This window comes from Piliocolobus tephrosceles, chromosome 3, assembly GCF_002776525.5.
Source record: "Piliocolobus tephrosceles isolate RC106 chromosome 3, ASM277652v3, whole genome shotgun sequence".
NCBI lineage: Eukaryota > Metazoa > Chordata > Mammalia > Primates > Cercopithecidae > Piliocolobus > Piliocolobus tephrosceles.
Window position 1 is genome coordinate 85,549,423 of NC_045436.1, and position 25,784 is coordinate 85,575,206.

Genomic DNA, 25,784 nt, shown 5'->3' on the forward strand with positions numbered 1-25,784 from the left:
AGAAATTTGATTATGAAGACTTTTATTAAATTACAGGATATTACAGATTATATCTTAATAATAAGCCTTTCATCTTTAGGCTAATATGATATAAAAACCTACTTGGCCACATTACTTCTTCAGTTTCTTTTGGGCGGCTTTCTTCTTGACCATCTGTAATCGCTTCATAGCATTGAGCTGTGATTCTTGTGAAGTTGGACCTTTAAGGGATGCTGAGGGAGAGCTGCTGGATTCTGAAGTAGTTTTGCTAGTAGTACTTCCACTAGGTCCTGATGTTCCAGTATTTCCATTCCCACTTAGTTGGCTGCTGTTTCCTGGAACTAAACTACTTGGACTAGGAAGACCTACTTTGCTGACATTGTCACAACTAACTGAGCGACTAAGGCCAGTTTTACCCAAGGTTAGAGGGGGAGGTGGTTTTAAGGGTACAGTGGGTGTAGTGCTGTTATTGGAACCTATTTTGGAACCTATTCCACCTTTGGATGATGTTGCCAGACCAGTCAAACCCACAGGTTTCTGGTTAGCTGATGAGGCAGCAGGTTTCCCAGTACTGTTTTGTGTTGTTGAACTCAATTTTGCTGTTGAGGGACCAGCAGAGGAAGTTTTGGCTGCAAAAGCTGCCCATCCAGTTAAGCCACTAGTTACTGACGAGGAAACGCTGGCACTAGAAGAATTTCCTGAAACAACTGTGGATGTCTAAAAAAATAAGGTAAATATTACATTAGAGCCAAGTATAATCAATACCTATATAAACATCCTTGAATATATAAAAACTCATTAGACTTTTTATATCTAAGTTATGAATTGGGAAATTTAAATCACACCAACAAATTAGGTTCTTATGAAGCAGATCTGAAAAGCCACACAGAACAAAACTTATCTGTACCTTAGCGGATATTATCATTTCCAAAACAGAAAATTTTTGATACCATATTCTTGTTCTAATGATTCCAAAAGAAAATGTATGAAATTCCCTCTTGAGAATTGCTTTTAGATTCAATTCTAAGCTATATCTTGAAACCAGATTTAGTGCTTTAATATACTTTTTACTCAACAAAGTATTATCTAGCTTAATTAAACATCTAATTATTTTAGACTTTGCTCCAAATAACTAGGGATCATTTCAAAAATTTAATTCACCCTTAATGGGCAAAAATGCCCATACGCAGAATATTCAGGAGAACATATCCAAGATGAAGAGATTCAGTCAATGTTTATTTACTGAGTGACTGTGTGAGAGAAAGAAGACAGCTGTAGAGATTCTAAACCCATTTAAAAAAATGTTCTCCTAAATTTTGAGCAACAGTTACAGGAGTACAAAATATATGCAAAGTTAATTACTTGGAAGTGTACAACTTTCATGATGTATTAAAAAGGTCTCATGATTTTAGTTTCACAATTTGCCCATGATTCCAGTTAAACTATCATATAAGAGTCTCCTGCTCCTTTAATAAGTATTTTATCAATTGCCTCATTAGGCTGCACAGTGACATTTTCGGTAGGACTGATCTCACTCTCTGATATATTTCATAAGGGTATAACCCTTCAACTTTTCTGATTAACTTCCCTGGCTAATCAGAAGCTCACAATGATACCAATGCCACTATATAAACACATATTGCTCTTGTTCACACAAGAATATATTTTTTCACTTTCACATTAGGCACAAATGTACGTAGTTCAAATTAATTTTGAATTGAACTTCTTATTGACACCTTTTCTACCTTTATACTCTTAAGATTCACAAGTGTTAAGTTCACATATAGGTAAGAGACAACATTTTACAAAATAATATCCTACTTAAAAAATGGTAGTCATACCTAAAATATATCCAGTTATAATTTAGAACTTTGCTCTGAAATAGTTGATAAAACATTTTTAGCTCTTGAAATCAAGGTAGCCTTCAATATTGTCTGCATGCATACATTTTTAATCAATGTGAAAAGTAACAAAAATAGAGTTCTGAGATCTTTGTTTTATAAGAGAAGGAATCCAGATATTTGTCCACATACTCTGAAAATTGATAGGATATTTTCTTACAGTAACATATTAATTATCTTATGAAGTTATCCAGAGAAGAAAAACTACATAAACCATACATTCCTAGAGGAATATATACCAGCAATGAGAGAAAAAGTTAGTCAGGAAGTAAACGTTTACTTTTCGGTTATGAAACACCTAACTTTTTTTTTTTCCTTTTCTTGCTATTAAATATAAAACTGTCTGCCATATGGTTAAATGATCTTTCAACAAACTTCACAAAAGAAAACCCATCTTTAGTAATTAAAAGACCAACACTTAGGAATTACAAGCAAGAAAGCAAGTTCTGTGTGTCTGGCATTTCATTTTAATGGCTTGCTGTTGCTTAGTATTGCTTTTCAACAGAATGACAGATGGTTTATAATACTATCAGGACACATAGGAGTAATATAACACAAACAATGGAGACCAAGTGATTTTCTTACTATTTCAGCATAGAAAACAAATTTCTCAAGTTTTTAACTATAAATATTTTTTTGCCTATTTGCTAGATGGGCAAGTTAGAAAAGACATTTGCTTTTTATATGTGATTGGGAACAATTTTTTTATAGTATAAATTTATACTATAAATTTTTTTTTATTAAAAAAACACAAAACCTCTTTATCAAAACAAATATAACAGCAAAGGCTTTAATTTGTTTGCCATAAAATGATTTCATGTTGAATTTTCTAAAAATAAACTTTAGTAGTAACAGATTAGTCTAAAAATCTCCTAAAAAGTGATTATGTGCAGAATATAGCAACTCTAATTACTTTCAATAAACTGGTCATTCTTAGTTCTATTCCAATTCATCAAGTTCCTATATGACAAATCAATAATGGATATGCCTTGGATAGCAAATCTTCCCTGGCAAATTAAAATGAAAAATAACCTCCAAATATAATTATCAATAAGTTTTTAAAAGTACTTTATATTCATAATCTTTTTCATCATATCAAGGGTATTAAGCTTATTATTTACAGTCACTTAGATAAGGTAATAACTTTAGAGTTTTCTCAGGTCAATCTTTGAGAATTTGAGGCTAATATTTTTTTCTTCCATACTTAGTGCTATGCTTAACATTGGAATGTGTACCCCTGTAGAAGTATTCTTTTCGTTATAAAATTAGATTAGAAAATTATTTTTTCCATGATATAAAAATGCCAAGATAATAAGAATAATGTAGTATGATTTCAAGGATGCAACCTTAGGAATGAGAAGGGTGATACTCTCTCTAGACAATGTGGTACCTTGGTATAAGAGGTAGATACCACTGAAAGTTTATTATAAAGAAACAAAACAAGACAAAGCAAGAAGAATCCTTCAATAGCCAATAAGAAGGGAGAAAAAAAAATTACAAGGCCAAACTGCTCAAGTAGTGTGTGGGGCAAAACCGTTGCTACTGAGGGCAGAGGTATTTTGAATTTAAACCAGATTTCTTTTTTTTTTTTTTTTTTTGAGTCAGAGTTTCGCTCGTCACCCAGGCTGGAGTGCAATGTCACTATCTCAGCTCACTGTAACCTCTGCCTCAGGGGTTCAAGCAATTCTCCTGCCTCAGCCTCCCAAGTAGCTGATTACATGCACCCGCCACCATGCCTGGGAATTACAGGTGCCCACCATCATGCCTTGCTAATTTTTGTATTTTTAGTAGAGACGAGGTTTCACCATGTTGGCCAGGCTGGTCTCGAACTCCTGACCTCAGGTGATCCACCCGCCTTGGCCTCCCAAAGTGCTGGGACTACAGGCATGAGTTATGGCACCCAGCCTGAATTTAAACTAGATTTCTGATTGGAGATAAGTATCGAACCAGATGAGAATGGTAAAGAATATCATTTTGGAATGATCATAGACTGCTCCTATTTGTGATAAAAAGAAAACAGCAGAGTCAGAGATTAATTGATGATATAAATGTCCCCTTTCTACCTAATAGTAGTAAAGTCTTAATTTCTAAAATATAGCCATTTAGTATATAAAGTTTCTCATCAAATTTTTTATCAAGCAACTATTGTTTAGTTAACTAAACTTTAAGATATAATCTTAGATAAAAATAGAACCTACTATACCTTGACTTCTGTTCTCTTAAATGCTAGAAAAGTTGTCTCTTGTTTCAGTTTAGTTTCTGGTTTCTTAACCAATGGATCTTTGACAGCTGGAGTTACAGAAACAACTGCAGGGGCTGGTTTCTGTGGTGGTTTCTGAGTTTTTTGAGCCTGCAAAAATCAGTGGATTAAATCAGATACAAACTCTTAACTGAATATACAAAAAGATAATAATCTCTCACAGGACTCATCATTGAAATGAAATACAGTTGAACATTTAAAAAAGTACTGTGATGATAATATATATGCTCTTTGACAAATTATTTTTATCATCATATTAATGGTTTTACAGATTGTATTAGTTTCTAAACAGTAAAGATAATATTAACCTTTAGAAATAATACAGAAGATGGTTAAATAACATTTTAACAAGATAAAATTGTTTTTTAAAAAGAAAAATCACAAACTATATGTAAGCATTAGCTTTACTCATGATGAAGTATATTTATTTCTCACTGGGGTTGTTCAAATACGTAGGAGTTTTCTTCTTGGGGTCTAGGCATAAGTCCCTCAGTTGCTGAGGGCAAATTAAAACACAGCTCAGATCATTTATAAGGTTTTAAATGCAGAATAGGGAGAAAAAAAAACTATTGATAAATGATGAAACTTTTTGAGGTTTTTCCACATTGCAAAAGTAGGCATGCTAAATCTTTAGAGAAAGTTCATAAATGCAAATTTCTATGTTATCAAAGCATTTTCACCCACTATTACTTTATAAGCATCTTCAGTTATATTTTGACCAATAATTGATTTTTTCCTTTATTTTATAACTAGGCACTTTACTAAATTTTCCTATAAACTCTAATCATTTTTGAGTTTATTTTTTAGTGTTTTCTAGGTAGATAATTATAACTGTTTATAAATGGTTATGTGCAGTGTTTAAGAGGAATTTTCGGAGTCAAACAGAGCTAGGATTAAAACCCAGCAACTGGCCGGGTGCAGTGGCTCACACCTGTAATCCCAGCACTTTGGGAGGCTGAGGCGGGTGGTTCACTTGAGGTCAGGAGTTTGAGACCAGCCTGGCCCACATGGTGAAACCCCGTCTCTACTAAAAATATAAAAATTAGCTGGGCATGGTGGTGAGCGCCTATAATCCCAGCTACTTGGGAGGCTGAGGCAGGAGAATTGCTTGAACCCATTAGGTGGAGGTTGCAGTGAGCTGAGATCACACCATTGCACTCTAGCCTGGAGAACAAGAGCGAACCTCCATCTCAAAAAACAACAACAGAAAAAAACCCAGCAACTATTTTTCTAGGTACATTACCTCAGGCAAAATATGTGAATCTCTAAAAGCCTCATTCTCTTCATCTGTAAAATGGTAATAGCATTTGTTTCAAAGGTGGGTTATGAGGATGAATTATGATTATGTAAGAGTTTAGCATAGTATCTGGAATATGCTGAGTGCTAACAAAAAGTTACTGTTTATTCATCATTATTATTTAAAAAGGATAATCAAACTGAATCCAGAAAAATCCATGCATACTGAACGGGGAAAGATGCTTCCCACCAGCCATTCCATAGTCTTTGCTGATCTTCATAAGCCTATACAGTACTGTACTAGACAATTTATTAACAATTTGTCACCATTTCTGGAAGCCAGAACTTGGCCTATTTTGCTCTTGTTTGGGTCTTCTTGTGTAATCCTGTGCTACCATTGTCATACTATATAGTTTTGAGATTTCATACTATCCTGAAATCTCAATTTGTATCACTTTTTATACACATACCTTTCACATCAAAGTACACCTACCTTCAACACCACTTATAAAGCAAAAATCAGATCAAGAATATTAAGAATGTTCAAAGTAATTCACTGTTGATTACTGGTACTAGCAGGAAAGGAGAGCCATCTTTTCCTTTATTGCAAAACCATGTTATGAGAATGCATCCCTCACAGTAAAACAGAAACATATGGCTCCAAAACCATGGCTTTTGATCTTAATACTGCATTCCACCCACATCTAGCACTCCTGAGGTTAGACTCTGAGGACCCACCTAACTTGTATGTTTTAACAGATTAATTATGATGAAACCCCAGGAAGTACTTCTACCTGAGATCATGTTTGGATCTTCTGCCTTCCCTGTTTTATCCAGCCATCTTAGAAACTGAGTAAAAAATACCCACAATCCTTTGCCCTTCACTGGTAATACTAGCTTAGGGAACTAGGATATAATCACTGATTCAGTTTTGTTCAACAAAGGAACTAAAAGTTTCATTGGGTGACTGCTTCAAACACTGCAAAATGTATAAAATTCTCCACTAAGGCACTAACTGCCAAAATGGCAGCATTAAAAACCCCACATATTTCTAAATGCTGTGAAACAGGAGTGTATTACTACCTTAGATTGAGAACCACTGCAATAAGTGATATAAGTCTCTCACCTGAAGCTGGGGAAAAACCCACTACTGGGTAGAGAGAAAATTATAGAACTGAAGAATAACCCTGGACCCTGCCATACACGATCATAACATTCTTAACTAGGTCTTCCTACAATAATGTGTACTGCAGAACTTGCCCTAGTTTGAGGAATCTGTGCAAGGAAAAAGGGGATATCAGGTGCTATTTATAATATCTTTGTGATACCTTGGAACACCAACCAATGCACATATGAGAATCTCACTCAAAGCACTTATAGTTAGGATGACTGAATTTAGAATCCCCACTGTTCCAAAATTACCTCATTAAACCTTACATTTCCTGGATTCTGATCTTTAGGCTCACTTCAGATCATGTCTTTTGGTATTTCCCCACATTTACTCTTGGTGTATTCTAGTCATGTTCTAATATTAGCCATGACTCCCCATTTAGTACTTTGACTTTTGGACACACAGACCAGATTCACTGTTGATTTCTGGTACTAATCTGCATTTAGCCTGGTATGGTGGCTCATGCCTATAATCCCAGAACTTTGGGAGGCCGAGGCAGAAGGATCACTTGAGGTCAGGAGTTTGAGACCACCCCTGGCAACATAGCGAGACTCCATCTCTACAAAAAATAAAGAAAATTAGCTAGGCCTGGTGGCACATGCCTATAGTCCCAGCTACTTGGGAGACTGAGGTGGGAGGATTGCTTGAGCCTGGGAAGTCGAGGCTGCAGCGAGCCATGGTCACACTACTGCACTCCAGCCTAGACAACAGAGTAAGACCCTGTCTCAAAAAAAAAAAAAAAAAAATTATATTTGCTTCATTTTATTTAACTTAAGAACAACAGAACGTAGAATGTGTCAGTCTTGAGCTCCACTTAAGTGCTATGCCAATGAATTACATGATCTTACTTATAAATTAGATATTATTTGCAAAGCAGATAAAGGAATAAACAGTATCCCAGATGAAGAGAAGCTGAGAAGCAGAACATGAAAGTTCTCTACATATTCAGGTAATTACACACTTAGTCTGTGTCAGAGTGGCCAGAGTATATGAATGTGTATGGTGAAGCAGTGAGAGAGAGGGCTGTAAGGTAGAGTCGGGTCAAAAAGAGAAGGTCCATATATGCATCCTAATGAGTATAACCTTATTATATAAGTAATTGAGAGCCACTGGGCACATATAAGCAGATAAATATTTTAGAAGAATTCTAATGACAGTAATCAAAGTGGATTGATGGGAAGCAAGGAGATTTCTTAAGTGGTTATTGCAATAGACAAGTAATGCATTTGTGGAACAGGGTAATAAAAGAGAAATGAACAGATTTCAGAGACATATAAGAGGGAGAATTAACAAATCTGGTAAACAAAGGGATATGGAATTAAGAGAGGCATCAAAGATGTTTTCTAATTCACGCAATTGCAGAAAAAAAACTGGATAATAGAACAACTTTTATTTTTAAATATATTGAACTTAAAGTATCTATAGACTATCTAGTTAGCTATAGAAGCTTACTCAGGAAGACGGTTAGAACCATAAACATAGATTTGACATAAAATAAATCCAAAAAAATGGAAGAGAAAAAACTTGGGGGAAGAAGAGTGCTTACTTTAGATATTAAGGGAGCTACAGTGATAATAATAATGAAACAGTTGAGTACATACTAAAGAAAGACAGATTATTGTCACAATTTGTTTCTTTTGACAATTTCCAATTCTTAGTGGTTTCTTATCAATGCTCTGGAATGCATTGCTCATCTATAATAATTTCACTTTAGATCCTGGAGGGCTAGTTTAAATAATAAATTAAATAAAAATCAAACTGAGCAGAACAGATTGTAACTTGTCACAGAAATTTCCTGTTACAAGTAAGAAATATACACACTATTGATATCCACACTTTTCATTTACTACTTTTTATTTCATAGGAATAAATAAAAACACTTCCTCTTTCTGATTTAACTGATTAAAAAGTAAAATGGGTATCTCAAATTTTACTTTTAACTAAGTACTTCTGACCTTTAAAGATATATTGGTTAGACATATTTACGTAGAAATTCATTTGATTAATAGACATGAGAACTCTGCAATTGAGAATCAGTAATTTAAGGCAGGGGAAGAGAGATGAAAGTGTGAGGGAGAGGTGGTGAATAAGACTTTATAGTAATTTCTTGTTTTCTTTAAAAGAAAAATTATGAAATTCATTTATCACTTATCTATTTTATAAGTGAATAAGAGTTAGAAAACTATCCAATATAACAAATGAAAATGTATTTCACTATGATATTAAAGGCAGGTATGTTAGTAAACAGTAAAAACAGAAAGTATGTTGGAAGAATGAGGTAATGGTCACTTGAGGACAATGAGAAGGAAAGACTAAGCAATAGAGAAATGCAGCTGGAAAGACGGATATGCACATATAAATATCACCTCTGTACACATCTTATTCATTTGGTGGTTTAAGCTCACTCAGGAGTTTTCTATATTTCCTTACCAGACCTCAACAAACAGTGGGGCTTTGTATCTCACCAATTCTCAGTGCTGCATGGTATATTAAAATGTTTATAAATACATTGACAGACTAGTAAGGAATATTCATAATTTGTGTGTCACCAATCTTGTTTGTTTATCTATATTAGAAGTAGATAAAACTAAACAGAGAAAAATGCACATAATGTGGTCTGGTTTTTAGCCATAGAAATATTAATCACATATATATACTATACATATAAACATTTAAATAACCAGCTTGTATTATTTATTTTTTCAATATCTTAAATATTCAAATCTTTGTTTTGAAAGCACATACCAACAGAAACATTGACAGACTGTTTAAAATAAATAAAAATACGATTCCTACCATTCTTTTCATTTGTCTGGTACATCGGGCACAGTACCACACCAGGCGAGGGTCATTTGCTTCCTTGTCTGTCACCTGGGGTTTATGGCAATCTCGGTGGTAGAGATTATGGCACTCCTGACATTCTACTAATTGATTGCCAGATGCCACCATCATTTGCCTAAGAAAACACACCATTAAACATTACATTACTTTTTTTAATGCAATAATTTAAAGTTATTTCAGGGGCCGGGTGTACTGGCTCATGCCTGTAATCCCAGCACTTTGGGAGGCCAAGGCAGGCGGATCATTTGAGGTAAGGAGTTCAAGACCAGCCTGGCAGACATCTCCTGCCTCTACTAAAAATACAAAAATTAGATGGGCATGGTGGTGCACAACTATAATCCCCACTACTCGGGAGGCTGAGGCAGGAGAATGGCTTGAACCCCGGAGATGGAGGCTGCAGTGAGCAAAGATCACACCACTGCACTCCAGCCTTGGTGACAGAGTAAGACTCTGTCTCAAAAAAAAAAGAAAAAAAAAGTTATTTCAGGGTTGTTCTGGTAAAGTTTGGTATATTAAAAAGAAAAAAAATCCCAGAAACTCAAAGATCAAAATAACAAACTCCAACACATAGCATGCACAAAAGCATAAGCTTTTAAAGCTTATGGTCAACCATTAATAAATACATGGAATGCCTTGATTAAATTTGGCTATTTTCTCCTTGTCATTTCTCATCACAATTTTTGTCTTTCTCTCAGAAGGTAGTAGACTCTGATTAGTCTTCCAACAGTCTCATAACATTCTGTATCTCTATTAAATTCCCTTATATTAGTTAGCTATATGTTGTTGTTGTTCTTCATTAATATGAGTTACCTAAAGGTGAGAACTGGACCTAATTATTCACAGTCCTTAGCACGTTACTGCACACACATAGGGTGCTCAATGAATGATCAGGTTAACAGAATGAAGCCATGTGTGTATAAAAAAGTATAAATTCCAACAACACAAAAAGCAGTCACCATAGCCTTAGATTATCATAGGCATATATATCATAATATAATAATCACTTTCCCTCTGGAACCCAAAAATGCAGAAAATGTTACAACATAACAGATTTAAAAGCCATAGTTGGGAAAGACAAAATATTCGACAATTTTCAATATGTTAAATTGTTATACGGGCAGTTCATAAGACATCTACTTATCTCCACCCCAGTTCCAAATCCTAAAAACAAATCCTAAATCCTAAAACAAATCCTAAAATTCCAAATCCTAAAAACAAAATAGAAAATGCACAACAATTGTTCTGATTTTGGGGGCTGAGGAGTGGAAAGGGGTCCTGTGTTCTTCATAAAGTAACAAAATAATCTGTGACAAGGGACAACTTACCTACAAACAACGCAGGCCAATCCCATCTCCATGGCAAAATCATCAGCACTGGTCTCCTCAAAACTGGAAAGGTCAGCCATAGCTAAATCCTTGCTAGTTTGGACAGTAATGGGAGAGGACTGTGTTTCTGCTTTCTCCAATCTAGGTTTCTTTGGAATATCAACTCCTTCAGTGATGTCTGATTTCATCTATAAAAAGCAGGCATCAGAAAATGATAAAGTAATGTGGTAGAATAAACTTTAAGTCACTGAAAGATGAATAAAAAGGACAACAGGCAATGATCAAGTCCATTTTACAAATATATTCACATAGTTAGGGACAAATGTGCACACTAAAGATCTGTAGAAGAATTGTAACAAATTTATCGGTACATTAAATGAAACCAGCAAGACAGAAATAAATAAATCAGAACAGTTTAACAAAGATTTGTATTTCTCTTTGTACTCTTCTATCTATTAAAGAATTCTGGAAGTTTGATGGATTTACTTAGACTAGTATCTACTGTACAGACTTAACACATATTTGCTTCAAAGTAAATTCGGATTCCCTTCTTTAAGATATAAATATTATCAATATACCCATTAGATTTGGCAAAAATCAAAAAGTCTGATAAGACATAGAATTTGGAATTCTTGTACTTTGTTTATGACAGTGTAAATTTAGTACATCTACTTTTGATAACAATTTGGCAATGCCTAGTAATATTGAAGATGTCATATCCTATTACATTCACTTATAGGTATACATCCTATAGAAACTATTAACATGACCTATGTATAAAGTAGCTCACTTCAACTCCATTGTAATAGAAACAAAGGAGAAATATCTAATTGTGCATCAGTAGGGGAATGATAAGCTGGTTAATTCACAGAATGAGTATTATGTAGTAGCTAAAAGAAATCTAGATCTACATGCATCAACAGAGATACATTTCAAAAGCACATAGTTGAGTGGAGAAAAAGTTACCAAAGGATATACACACACAGTATGATATTATTTACATAATTTTTTTTTTTTTGAGACAGAGTCTTGCTGTGTTGCCCAGGCTGGAGTGCAGGGCACTCTGCTCACTGTAACCTCCGCCTCCTGGTTCAAGTGATTCTCATGTCTCAGTCTCCCGATTTGCTGGAACTACAGGTGTGCGCCACCACACCTGGCTAATTTTTGTATTTTAAGTAGAGACGGTGTTTTGCCACGTTGGCCACGCTGGCCAACTCCCAACCTGCTGACCTCAAATGATCCTCCTGCCTTGAACTCCCAAAGTGCTGGGATTACAGGCATGAGCCACCACGCCCAGCCTCATTTATGTAGATTTAAAAGCAGAGAAATAATCTAACGTAGTTTATGAATAGCTACTATTTAGCAAAAGTATGAAAACATACAGGATAATATACTCCATCTTGAGGGCAAGGGTTACTGAAGATATCTTTCAAATGTATTTTTTTCTAACTAAAATCTTAATTACTATATGTAGAAATCATCTAAAAACAGACAATCCAAGAATCATCCTTGGCCCTGCTCAGGTGCATACCATTCTATAAAGTTTACGTTTAGTCATTTACATATATATTCTCCTATCTTTTCTTTCTTGCTTTCTTTCTTTTTTATTTGAGACAGTGCCTCACTCTGTCACCCAGGCTGGAGTACAGTGGCATGATCTCCACTCACTGCAATCTTTGCCTTCTGGGCTCAAGCAATCCTTCCACCCCCCACCCGCCCACAAATAGCTGGGACTACAGGTGATTGCCACCATACCCAGATGATTTTTGTATTTTTTGTAGAGATGGGGTTTCACTATGTTGCCCGGGCTGATCTTGAACTCCTGAGCTCAAGCAATCTACCTGCCTTGGCCTCCCAAAGTGTATCTATCTTTTCTTCTTAACAACTATTCCATCTAGGACCTCTGAGGCACAGATAAAAGTTTATACTCAAAATTACTATACTCCTTAGGGCTCAAATATTTATTGACAATAGCTTTTAACTATTTAACTTTAAAATTTGTAAATTTTACTCATTTTTCAAAAAGTCAAAATCTATAGCTATCAATATATATTCACTGAGTGATGATTATTATATACCTATACCCATTATTATATAAAAGAAAGAGACATAAACCATTGTTCCTTTCTGCTTATGGAACAACTAATTTACCTTTTTTCTTTTAACAAGATTAAAATAAAATCTTACTTTATCAGCAGGTCTCTTTTCGGCTTCCTTCTTTACCTTTTCAGTTGTGAGGACCTTGCCATTATTATTACTAGAAGGAAGACTGGATGATATTTTGGGCTCTTGCTTAATGGAAATGTTTTTTGTGCTTGAAATTTTGGGTGGCTCCACATCCTAAAAGATGAAAAAAGGTACCACTAATTAAATATTCAGACTGATCATCATAAAAAATAGATCATTAATCTAAACAATTTTCAGTTAAAAATTAAGACATCTCATTATAACCAATGTAATATTCCTTTCTTAAATAGATAAGTAGCTTTATTGAGAAATAATTGATATACAAACTGTACCTTTATTTATTTATTTTTTTTTTGGGGGGACGGAGTCTCACTCTGTTGCCCAGGCTGGAGTGGAGTGCTGTGGGACAGTCTTGGCTCACAGCAACCTCTGCCTCCTGGGTTCAAGTGATTCTCCTGACTCAGCCTCCCGAGTATTTGGGACTACAGGTGCACCACCACACCCAGCTAGTTTTTGTAGTTTTAGTAAAGATGGCGTTTCACCATGTTGGCCACGCTGGTCTCAAACTCCTGGCCTCAAATGATCTGCCCACCTCGGCCTCTCAAAGTGCTGGGATTACAGACATGAACCACCACACTTGGCCCAAACTACACCTACTTAAAGTGTAACATTTGATAAATTTTGACATATGTATACATCTATGACACCATCACTACAATCAACATAATGAACATATCCATCATCCCCCCAAATTTCCTTGTGGCCCTTTGTAATTACCCTCTTACAGGTATACACCCTAGAGAAAAGATGTCTCCCATCCTCAAGCAATCATTTATCTGTTTTCTGTAACATTAGATTAGTTTGCATTTCCTAGAAATTTATATAAATGGAATCATAGAGTATGTGTTCTTTTTTTGTCTGGCTTCTTTTACTCAGAATGTTTATTTTGAGATTCATCCATGTTGTTAAGTGTATCAATAGTTCATTCCTTTTTATTGCTGAATAATACTCCATTGAATGAATATACCACAATTTATTTATCAATTTACCTATTGATGGATATTTGGGTTGTCTGCAGTTTGGGACTATTACAAATAAAGCTGTTATGAATACTCATGTACAAGTATTTGTACATACCTATGTTTTTACTTTTCTAGAATAAATAGGAGTGGGTTATATGGTAAGTATTAAATATATGCTTAATTTCTTAAGAAACTGCCAAACTCTGTGGCAGGACCATTTTATATTTCCACCAAGCATATATGAGAGTTCCAGCTCCTTTCCATCCTCACCAATAATTTGTATGGCTAGTCTTTTTAAATTGTAGACGTTCTAACAGGTATGCAGTGGTATCTCATATAGATTTAATTTACATTTTTCCAATAACTAATGATGCTGAGCAGTTTTTCAAGTGCTCATTTGGCATAATATATCTTCTTTGGTAAACTATTTGATAAAATATTTTGCCCATTTAAAAAAAATGAATGTTTGTTTCATTATTGAGTTTAAAGAATTCGTCACAGATTTTGGGCACAAGGCCTTTATCAGATATATGATATGTAAATATTTTCTCTCAGTCTGTGGCTTGTCTTTCCGTTCTGTTTAAAACTTCGATCCCTTATTCATGTATTATAGCTTTGCTGATATAGATAACTTATTTATTGTTACTAATAGTATGCATAAACAAAGTTTATGCATATGGCAGCTCCTTGGAATTTCCCCTCCCCATAAAGGAGGGCACTCCTCCACCATTCTAAATAAAACTAAAGCAGCTGAGTGCAGTCTATTTTACTGTGATAATATGTAAAAGTACAAAAGTATAAATGGGAATAATACATATCAATTTCAGAATAGTGTCTACCTCTGAGGAGGAAGAGAAGAAAAAGGAAGGAGGAATGGCTCCTCAGATCTAGTGGTGGCAGGGCTTGATATATTATTACGCTGACTGCTTAAAACTGAGGCCTATAAATAGTTTTTTATAAACAGTTTATATTTGAACGCAGCCACACCCATTCATTTATGTATAATGTATGGCTGCTTTCACATTACCATGGCAGAGTTAAATAGTTGCAATGGAGACCATCTGGCACACAAAATCTACAATTCTTACTGTTTGGCTCTTTATAAAGTCTGTTGACAACTCGTGTAGACTTAGTCAAGTGTTGAAGAAAATATTAATAATGCAGATTAAACTTAAAAGTGTATGGTGGGCCAGGTGTGGTGACTCATGCCTATAATCCCAGCACTTTGGGAAGCCAAGGTGGGCAGACTGCTTGAGTCCAGGAGTTTGAGACCAGCCTGGACAACATGGCAAAACTCTGTCTCCACAAAATATAAAAAAATTAGCCAAGCATGGTGGCATGCACCTGTAGTCTTAGCTACTCAAGAGGCTGAAGTGGGAGGACTGCTTGAACCTGGGAGGGAGAGAGTGCTGTGAGCCAAGATTGTGCTATTGCACTCCAGCCTCGGTAACAGAGTGAGATCCTGTCTCAACAAAAAAGCAAAAAACATGTATTGTGTGTAACTAAAAAATTGAGGACAAAGTCATGCAGTACTAACTATTACCTATTCAGCAAAAAAGTTGTTCTAGTTGTTGACAGATATCTGAGTTAAGTTTTAACTGCATTATTTCACATTTGCCTTCCTCATTAATGTAAATGAATATCAACCAATATTCATGTTAGAATATACTTGGAGACCTGGTAATGTTTATAAGCATACCACTGCCTCCAGGTGATTATTATCCATGCTAAAGTTTGAGAAACACTGGCATAAATCACTCTTCTCACACAAATCTAGTGATGAAAATATTCAGCTGAAGGCTAAAATTAAATGGACCTGGGCTTTAAAAACCTGTAACAGAAGAGTTTCTGAAAACTGACCAAGAGAAGTAAACTCTAGCTAGAAACCTAAGGGCAGCATGCTTTTTAATCACAACAAATTTTTCACGTTCTTTAAGAGATAAACTTCCATTTTAGAGCTCCATTAAAACTTTTTTTTCTTTAGTAATAATAGGTTTTCCTAACTGGACAATACCAACACCCACAGTGGAATGAATTTGGTAGTATGCTTTGTAGAGCCATATTGATTTGCTCGATCTGAACTCACTGGACCTACTGGAATCAGAATGGATAGAAGAAATGAAGTCACAATGGTTCTGTTATTCAAAGTACAATAAAAAGGCTTCGGAGTACTAAACCTAGTATTGAAAGAAGGCTGGGGACAAAATGCCAGTGTTTACTTGAGCTTCAGATTCTGGTTAGACTTGAGCTAGTCATGTTCTATCTTTTCCTTCTCGGTTTGGGATCTAGGTCCACAGACCTGAGTGATTTGGAGTTTCAGGACAAGAGCTTAGAAGAATTTGAAAGAATGTCTTAGTAGGTATTAGGGAATATAGTAAGAGTTGTCATTCACTGACAGCTTATTATGTACCAGGCAGATACTATACTAGGTGACTCATTTACTGTATCTCCTTTAATTTTTATAACTCCGCAAAGTAGTTCTTATCATCCCCATTTTACCAATTAATAGACTAAGTGAAATGAAGTTACTGTGTGCCTCAGTTTCCTTACATAAAATGAAGAAAACAGTATCTATCTTAAAGGATCATTATTATAATTAAAATTAATTATTCACATAAACTACTCAGTACCTGGGACATCAAGATACATTGTCTATTATCACCACACAATTATAAGATGTAAGTGGGATTTAAAACAGGTATGTTTGGTATCAAAACGTATATTCTTTTCACATAAAGTTGCCATTGCTTGCTTTGTTATTATCAAGACAGGAGGTACAAACTTCTCAGAGTTCATCCATACCTCCTTTTTTCTTAAATTATCCTACCCATATTCAATTTATATTGTTGAAAAATCTGTGCTTTTACTTGATTTTTTTAATCCTTAAAACAATAGAGAATAATCAGAAGTAATCTGTGGTTACATTCAGCAGCTTAAAAAAATTCTGATCATAAAGAATCGGAAATTAAAGTAAGTCATAAACAAGTGAATTCATATACACACAAAGCAGTAGAACAGATTATCCCACACCCCCAGCTGATTTTTCTATGTGGTGTAACAGTTCTCTGAAAACTTGAAGGAAAAAAAGAAAGAATATAATTTCTCCATGTCACAAGGACAGATTATTTCAGCAGAGATTGTTTTGAGATGGTCTATATGTTATCAATGTACTACTACAGGTCTTATAAAACTCTCTTCAAGCTTTTTATTCATGCAGGTACCTTTTGAGATGGACGGTAACTGGAATCAATGCCCCGAGCCAAAGATTCATCAAGCAGTGCTTTTAGCTTTTCAGCAGAATCTTTACTCTTTGAATGTAAGAAACCTAGTGCTTTCAAAAAAATGGGATCAAGTTCCAAGTTCACAGTAGCAGCCATTGCAAACACCTGAAGGAAAAAAAAGAGGACGTAATTTAGAAGACAATGCACAATTATCTATGTCAAAGTTTTACTTTTCTGTTTTTTAATTTATAATAGATAATACTGTGCACATGATATAAAATGTAAAATTACCAAAAAGTTATTACAAATAAAAGTAAATTTCCATCTTATTCCTGACAGGCATTATCTAGTTCCTGCCCCCTGAAACAACTAGCAGTATCAGTTTTCTGTGTATCCATATTGATGGTAACGTTTTAAATCCAGGTAGGCTTCTCCCTGCCACAGAACTCCTTCCTAGCTGTGTTTTAAAAGATACACTTTGCAGTTTCAGTACATAGAAGTTGATGGGTTTAGGTCAAGTTTACTCTGCATCAAAATTTCTTCTCTCAAACCTTATTTCCATAACACAAAGGAAGACTTAGTGTGCATGTGTTTGTGTGTGTAAGGGGTATCACAAGAGGGCGGTGGTGAAAGGGTGCGTTAAGTGATTAGCTGTCATGGTCACTGCTACTGTTTTTACCTCAACTCTTTTTTTTTTAAACTCACCTCTTTAGTTCTCTGCCCCAACCATGAATGTCTCAGAAAACATATTAATGATAACCTTATTTGATCACATTTAGATTGTGGTATCTCATGCATTAACCTATTTTTAAAAGTAAGGTTTCTGAGGGATAATATCATAACTACTTAAAACACACACACACACACACACACACACACACACACACACACACACACACAGTCTATGACGCTTTGTGTCCTAAAGAGCTTAAAAAATAGCCAAGATGGATAAAGATATACATCAAAGGCTTATGAAATTCCACAATACTAAAAAGTTTTGTTTTTAGTTAATACCAATGCTATCATGTGGTTCAGCTTCTGGTTGTAACTTTTTCAAAAACCTCTCCAGGCAAGAAATTATCAAAATAAAAATGTATTCTTTGTGTTCAATCCTTTGATCAATATACTATGGCTTGAAATCTTCTATCCTCGAGGTTAATGTTATATTAATGCAACACACTTGCACTGCCATAGTTAGAGAACTGTCAGCAATTCCAGTTATCTCCCATTTTCAGGGGTTTATAACACCATTAAAACTTGCTGTAGGTTGAATCCTAGCATATGAAAGCACATCTGAAAATGGATTTTGTTGTTCCCTCCCCTCCAACTTCACTCTTCAACCTTCTCCACATCTGACAAGAAACACACATACACATCACTAGGCTACACATCACTAGGCTTTTTTTTTTTTTTTTTTTTTTTTAAAGTTCCCAGGAGGGTATTAGTTATCTACCTGATAACTACAAAATTATTGTCAAATTCTGTACTGTACTAAAATATCATCTGAATCACACATGGAAAGGAATCCAAAAGTCAGTACTACAATGAAAAAGTTACCTTATCTCAAACTGTTGTATTTGTAAGAATTTAACAAAATTGAAAAGCAGCCTCTGTCACTTCTTAAAATTATATTATTACATACATCACCTCTACATAATGATAGGTATAGGAAAGTTATTTTAAAATTTACTCAAGGGGCTGGTCACCATGTATGTTCTGAGGAAAAAATAGCTCCTTAATAAAATGTCCATGACTGAAAGGGTAAACATGCCATTCCTCCAGCATATACAAGGGTAACAGCCACCTAATCTCTTTTTTCTTTAAATTCCACTCCTATGACAGCTTACTAAGCTTTCTACTGATCTAATTTCATATAGGTAAAGGGAATAGCAGTTTACTTGTCCGATTGTTATGAAACAGTTTATTTTATTGGGTACTGACCAAAGGGTTGACACCTAAAATAACCCTCATCATATATTAGAAAAAACATTTCTTGAAATTTCTATGCTGAAAAATGAAAGCCAAGTATTTATTGCTATGTATTTCTACAATCACAGGTAAGAGGTTTACATTACAGATTAGGTGACAAGAGTCAGCACCTAGATTACAAGACTACAGAAGTCATCAACACCAACATTCCAGTTGGAACGTTGGAGTCAGTTCTTTTTATGCAACCTTACCATTATAAAACTTAACAGGCTTTGTACCCCTCCCCTAAATTACTAACATGGCCCTCTGGCCCAGTGGTCCCCATGGTGAAATACAGAGAAAAAAATATTAATTTTTAAATTTATTTCTATTTCTATTTTTTAAAAAATCTATTCACATACAGAGTTATAATAGTGTATTATATAATTGATCTTTTAACCTCAAGGAGCTTTATCTTCAGCCAGTGAAATCTAAAACTTGCCACAAAAAAAACTATACATCTCTTTTATTACAATTAATTCTCCTTTCTGACTACAATCTTCCATTACTCTTTATCTCTTCCACTGCCTTAACCCAGGGACCTCTTCAAAGTGCCAAGTCAATCTTTCTTCTGTATTTATTTATTCATTTCTCTGTTCCCATTCCACTTGTTCTTTGTTACAGAAGCCTCCAATTTCTTGTCCCTTCTGCTTTCTCCTTGTTGGCACCCTCTTGCCCTGACTTTTGTTTCCTCACCAAACAGAAAACAGGAGTTGAGCCTAAAATAAAACACTCATGGTTATGTGGTTTATATTTTATATTTTAGCTTTCTATCTTACTTTTACTCCCACTTTTCTGTTGCCTTCTCTAATTTCTGTTCCTTTTCCTTCCTTACAGGCAAATATCCATATAGTGAAAGAACTTTACTTTCTACAGCAGTCATAAAGAGGTCAGCAACTTGGTGTAACTGTGTTGATCTATATATACAAAAATATTTTCCTGGAGTTACACCAAATCATGTTACTTCCATACAATTCCTTTCCTGTATATTCATTCCTAAACCCGTGGCCAAAACAGATTGTAAAAGAGCCATATCATTCTTACTACAGATTAGAGTTCTAGAAAACAAACTCCTGTGTGTGTGTATGAAAGAAAAATGTATATACAAAAGAAATTTAGTATATGAAATGTAGCTTTCATTTAAAAAATAGATGTTGCTTTAAAAAAGGAATGTGAGAAAATTAATATTTATCACTTTAAAGCTTTCACTGACCTAGGGAAGTGGTAGTAGTAGTATTGATAAGAGTGAATTCTTAGGTGATGCTGGGAATTAACTGTGTCAAATGCATACAGCACAAAAATCCCCACTACTAACAATGACCTTTTTTCTCTTTCTCTTATTATCCTTGATTTATTGCAGTAAGCCGTTTACTTCCTATCCAGCTCACATTCTGTGGTCCAACCTTTCAATAACTCTTTCAGTACTCTAGGCACCCGAAAGCCCTGTAGTTTCCCTACTTTATAGACATCCACCCTGCTAGTCATTCTCTCTCTGCCTGCACCCAAACTCTAAGTGCAACTGGGAATACATATACACCCTATCTTCAGAATCACCATTCTCAGGTTGGCATTCAGTACAACTTGGCAATTCTCTCATCCTTCTCTGGTCAACTCACTTCCCCACTTTCTGCAAAGATCAGTTATGCTTTCTCCATTTTCTTTTAAAATTGCTTTGGCATTTCAGTAGATGGCCTCACCTACTTCACAAAGAAGAGAGGGTGTCACAGAGGAATTAAGTCAACTTCCTTCCAGCACATCTACAAACTTACCTGCACTCATCCTTTCAAACTCTTTCACATCTGATAAAAAAGGAGAAGGTCGCTCTCCATGCAATGTCACCTGGATCTGGATCCTATCTCTTCTTGTCCCCTCTTGAACCTTGGCCTATGGATTATTGCCCATATCTTTTTTTTTTTTTTTTTTTTTTTTTTTCCCAGCCTTTTCTTTCTACTGGCATCTTCTCATTGACATTTAAATATATTCAAACATCTTCTATCTTTTCTCTTTTACAGGAAAACTTTCTCAGAAATCATCTACTTTTGTACTCTTTTTCTTCATTCCTTCTACTTACACAGCAATTCTTGCAATTTGGCCTTTGTTCCACTATTCCATGAAAATGCTCTCATGAGTCATTCGTGGCCTCAATCAGTAAACCTAATACATACGATTTTCCCTCCTACTTCTTTGTCAGTCATCTTTGTAGGTTCCTCCTATTCCAATTAAAAATGAGATCCTCAATGCTAGGTTCTGGGTCTCTCCTTGTTCTACATCTTCTTCCAAAAATGTGTCTCTGAGTCAGCAGCATAGGCATCACGTCAGAACTTAGAAATCCAAACTCTTGATCTTCATTCCTAGGCCTGCTGAAGAAAAAACTCTTGGAGTAGGGTCTAGAAATCTGTGTTAAGCCTTCCATGCAATTCCATCTACTCTAAATTTTGGGAATTATTGCTCTAGACAATTTGATCTATACAGTCCTTTGCCAGTGATTACTAATACATCTCTGCAGTCCATGTGTCTCTCCCAAGATCCAACTGCCAGCTTGACATGGACATCTCATTGGTGCCTCCTATTGAACGTGTCTCCAACAGAGCCACTCACACACTCTTCCCTTTTCTCCTAACCAGTTCTTCCTCTAGTAATCCCTTTTTCAAATGATGTTTCCCCTATTGCCCAAGCCAGTAACCCAGAAGCAGCTTTACCTCTTCCCACTTCCTTAATTCCCACCCCCAATTCAATAACCAAACCTCTTAAACATATCTCAAATCTATCCACCCTTTTCAATTCTTACTACACCACTCTAGACCAACCTATCATCATCTATTATTTGGCCCACTGCAATAGCTTAATCAGTCTCCCACAACCACTCTTGTCATCCTCTAAACCTTTTCATATCACTTACTTGCTTAAAATCCTTTTATTCACTTCTCACAATCCAAAGGTTCAAGAATAAGATTCTTAACAAGGTCTCTAATTCTCTACATCAGGGGTCCCTAACCTTCAGGCCATGCAGCAGGAGGTGAGCAGTAGGCAAGCAAGTGAAGCTTCATTTGTATTTACAGCCGCTCCCATCACTTGCATTTCTACCTGAGCTCTGCCTCCTGTCAGATCAGTGGTGCAATTAGATTCTCACAGGAGTGTGAATGCTATGTGAACTGTGCATGTGAGTGCTCTAGGTTGTGTGCTCCTTATGAGAATCTAATGCCTGATGATCTGTCACTGTATCCCCCATCATCCCCAGATGAAACCGTCTAGCTGCAGCAAAGCAAGCTCAAGGATCCCACTGATTCTACATTATGGTGAGCTGTCTAATTATTTTATTATATCTTACAATGTACTAATAAGAGAAATAAAGTGCATAGTAAATGTAATACACTTGAATCATCCTGAAACCATGTCTTCAATGAAACTGGTCCCTGGTGCCAAAAAGGTTGGGGACCATTGCTCTACATGATCTGATAATACATATAAAGCCATTACAACAGTACCTGGCACATAGTTCACACTCATTAAATGTTACCTAGTATCTCAGGCCATTCTCACTCTCTGTTATAGCTATATGACTTATTTCAAGCCCTCCAATATACTCTTTCTTACCTTAGTACTTCAGTAGAAAGTGTGCCACCCCCACCTCCATCTTAAGTCACCACTCAAGTTTCTGTTTTTCCTGCACATTCTTTCAACAAAACTAGAAGTTTTACTGTTACATAGTCCAAAAACATTCTGTACTTATTTATAATATTAATCACACTGTTAATTATGTAAATAATCTTTCTTTCTCATCAGAATGTAAGTTCTATGAAGGCAGGCAGTGGACTGGTCTTGCCTACTGCTGTAACCCCTGTCTGGCAGAGTTCCTGGAAAACAGCAAATAACAGTAAATGTTGGCCAAGTAAATACTTGTTATCTACTTCCAATTTCATAAAATTTTCTCCTCCCTTGAGTTCTGTTATACTCAACTTTTCTATTTTTCCTCTTCTATCTCTGACTACTCTTTCTCTGGTTTGTCTTCTGATGCTTGTTGCTTTTGGTATTGTCCAAGTGTTTGTCCTTGGTTATCTTCTTAGCTCTGCTAGCAGTTTCTTCTTGGTAATCTTATACACATCAGGTTTTCAACTGTCATCTCTTGGTAGATGATTTAATATGTTTTACCCCAACTCCAATCTCTCTCTCTCGCTTTTCTTTTTTTTTTTTTTGAGACATAGTCTTGCCCAGGTTGGAGTGCACTGAGATCATGGCTCACTGCAGCCTCGAACTCCGGGGCTCAAACGATCCTTCTGCCTCAGCCTATCAAGCAGCTAGGACTACAGGCATGTACTACCATACCCATGCCCAGTTAATTTTGTTGTTTTTTAAGTAGAGACAGGGTCGTGCTATGTTGCTCTCATCTGGTCTCAAACTCCTGGGCTAAAACAATCCTCCTGTTGTGGCTTCCCAAATTGCTAGGATTACAAGTACGAGCCAAGTCTCTTAAATTTGAATCTCGTGTTTCCAAATGCTTAGTGTATGTGTCTATCTGGTTCCTTAAAGGCATCTCCAATTCAGTTACAACTACAATTGAGATTTTGATTATCCTCCTGAAAAGTTCCTTGTCCTGCTCTTTCAATAAATGACATAACTTACTTTTAGTCAGGTTTGAGACCAAAGTCTTTCCTTCACTGAGTCTTTCCCTGCTCCTTATATTCAAATAATCAGCAGTCCTTTCCTGTGGATTCTGCAATATTTTTCACACTTGTCCTACTTTTCACTTCCACTGCTACTAATGAAATTCAGGTTTTATTAGCTTACTTGAACTATGGCAATAACCTCGTTATTTTCCTTGACTTCGACTTTGTTGCCATACAAATTTTCCTGAAACCCAGTTTTCTTCCTTTTCATTAAAATAAAAAAAAAATTCTTGCTGAGAAATTAGGGCTTTCCACCACCTTCAAAATAAAGTCCACATTTCTTGGCCTAGCATTTAAGAAGATTCAGTAACTGGCACAAATATTATCATTCATCAGCCCCAGATCTGCCTTATAGCTAGCTGGCCCTACCGCTCTTTTTTTTTTTTTTATTTTTTAAAAATTTTTTGTCTGGGAAGCTCTTTACCTATTTTTATATTTCTACATCCTATCAAGACCCTGTTCAAATACTTCTCCTGAAGACTTGACTGACAGCTGCTGTGCCCCTCTCCATTCCAAACCCTATTAATAGTCTCTCCCTTCAAGGATATCTCATAGTGCTTTTTCATGGTAGTGCAACTTTCTCCCTTGAAGTATTTTTTTTTTTTTGACACAAGTGTTATGTGCCCTACAAAACTCTGAGTACTTTAAGGGCAGAGTCTATATTTATCTTTTTGCCTATCCCTTTGCCACTTTGCAAAGTACCACAAAATAATGGCTATAGAATTTCTGGAATTAAGTGATCAAAGTATAGTGGTCTTATCTCTCCTTCTATACAACTGTAGCCATTTCCAAGGTCCCTTCAGCAAAAATCACAAAAGTAACTCACACCTGCCCGCACAAAAAAACTCCAAACATCAAAAAAGCAAAAGCAAAGCAATCACCTCCTTCATGACTGGAGACTTGTAGTACAATGTTCCTATTTGTAAAACTCTCATAATCTTTCACCTAGCTTGCTTAAATTCCTTAATCCCACTGGCCTGTAAACTTGATGAGAGCAGGAACTTGTTTTGTTCACTGTATTTCCCTAGTGCTTGAAACTTAATAAGGGCTCAAAAATATTTACCCAATGAATGAACTAGGTTTTTTGGGTAAATGTCACCTTATAAGGCTTCTGTGATTTCTCCAACCTGAATTGGGCATTCATATATAAATGTAAGTATGTGCTTTCTCCCAGATCCATTTTTCACCCTACCTGGCAATCTCAAAAGAAGTCCAAAGTTGATCATATGCATGTGCCCCAGATGAAGGAAACCGAATCTATGCACACAGAGTGCAGTATTACCGTTGCCATTTCATAATGGCTCTAAAAAACTTTGTTCTTCATGACTTCGCAAACTCTTGCAACCCCTTCCAATAAACATTCTTTTAAAGATGCTGCCTTTTTCATTCCTCCAGAGTTCTTGGTTCTGGGTAACAATGATACCTTAGGGACACCTGGAATCGCAGGAGAAAAGGCTCCGATTCCAAACCAATCAAGTGACTGAAAGCTGACAGCAAACACTTAGAAAAAGAATGTCAATCCTTTGATCAAAGCATCACACATCGAAGGCCTAGAATGGGGGATGGTCCTTGACAGGGGAGCCAAAAGATGAGAGACAATGAGGGAGCTACGTAGAGAGGTGACTAAAACCCTCCGACAAAGTCCGAGGCAGGATTCCAAGTCCCTTGTCCCTAGACCTAGAAACATCCTCGGTCCGCATGCCCCTGCCCGCAACTCCCTCGGAGGAAGCACAGTCCTCACTGAAAGGGGAGAGCAGTCAGTCTAGGGAACGCAACCGCCAGAAGGTTATGATGATTCCGCTTGAGGAGCGAGGAAACTAATACCCCACGTAGCTACTCTCCCACCTCGCTCCTAGCGGGGGGTCTCGAGCCTCCAGGAGGCGGCCGGGAGCAGAGTCGCTCAGCACAACTCACCGTTCCGCCCCGCCCTGCCGATCCGTCTGTTCCCGGTGGTCCTTCGGAAATGGTCCCGGCACTGGCCAGCTCCGAAAGCAGAAAAACAAAGGTTC

The 25,784-nt window shown here is 36.1% G+C and overlaps 1 protein-coding gene across 4 annotated transcripts; it reads right to left on the reverse strand.

The window, feature by feature from the left end:
• Window positions 1–5: 5 nt before the first annotated feature.
• On the reverse strand, window positions 6–25,776 carry INTS12 (integrator complex subunit 12). Of its 4 annotated transcripts, none has more exons than XM_023220138.1 (7): window positions 25,690–25,776; window positions 17,144–17,308; window positions 12,901–13,053; window positions 10,714–10,901; window positions 9,344–9,503; window positions 4,084–4,230; window positions 6–696 (listed from the first exon to the last, which is right to left on the reverse strand). In XM_023220138.1, exons 2-7 carry the CDS (start codon window positions 17,297–17,299, stop codon window positions 112–114), a joined length of 1,389 nt encoding a protein of 462 aa, XP_023075906.1. In that variant the 5' UTR covers window positions 17,300–17,308; window positions 25,690–25,776; the 3' UTR covers window positions 6–111. The 4 variants fall into 4 exon arrangements, with proteins under 4 accessions (XP_023075906.1, XP_023075909.1, XP_023075908.1 ...); XM_023220141.1 differs by lacking the exon at window positions 25,690–25,776 and adding an exon at window positions 24,968–25,680; XM_023220140.3 differs by lacking the exon at window positions 25,690–25,776 and adding an exon at window positions 21,183–23,332.
• Window positions 25,777–25,784: the final 8 nt, after the last annotated feature.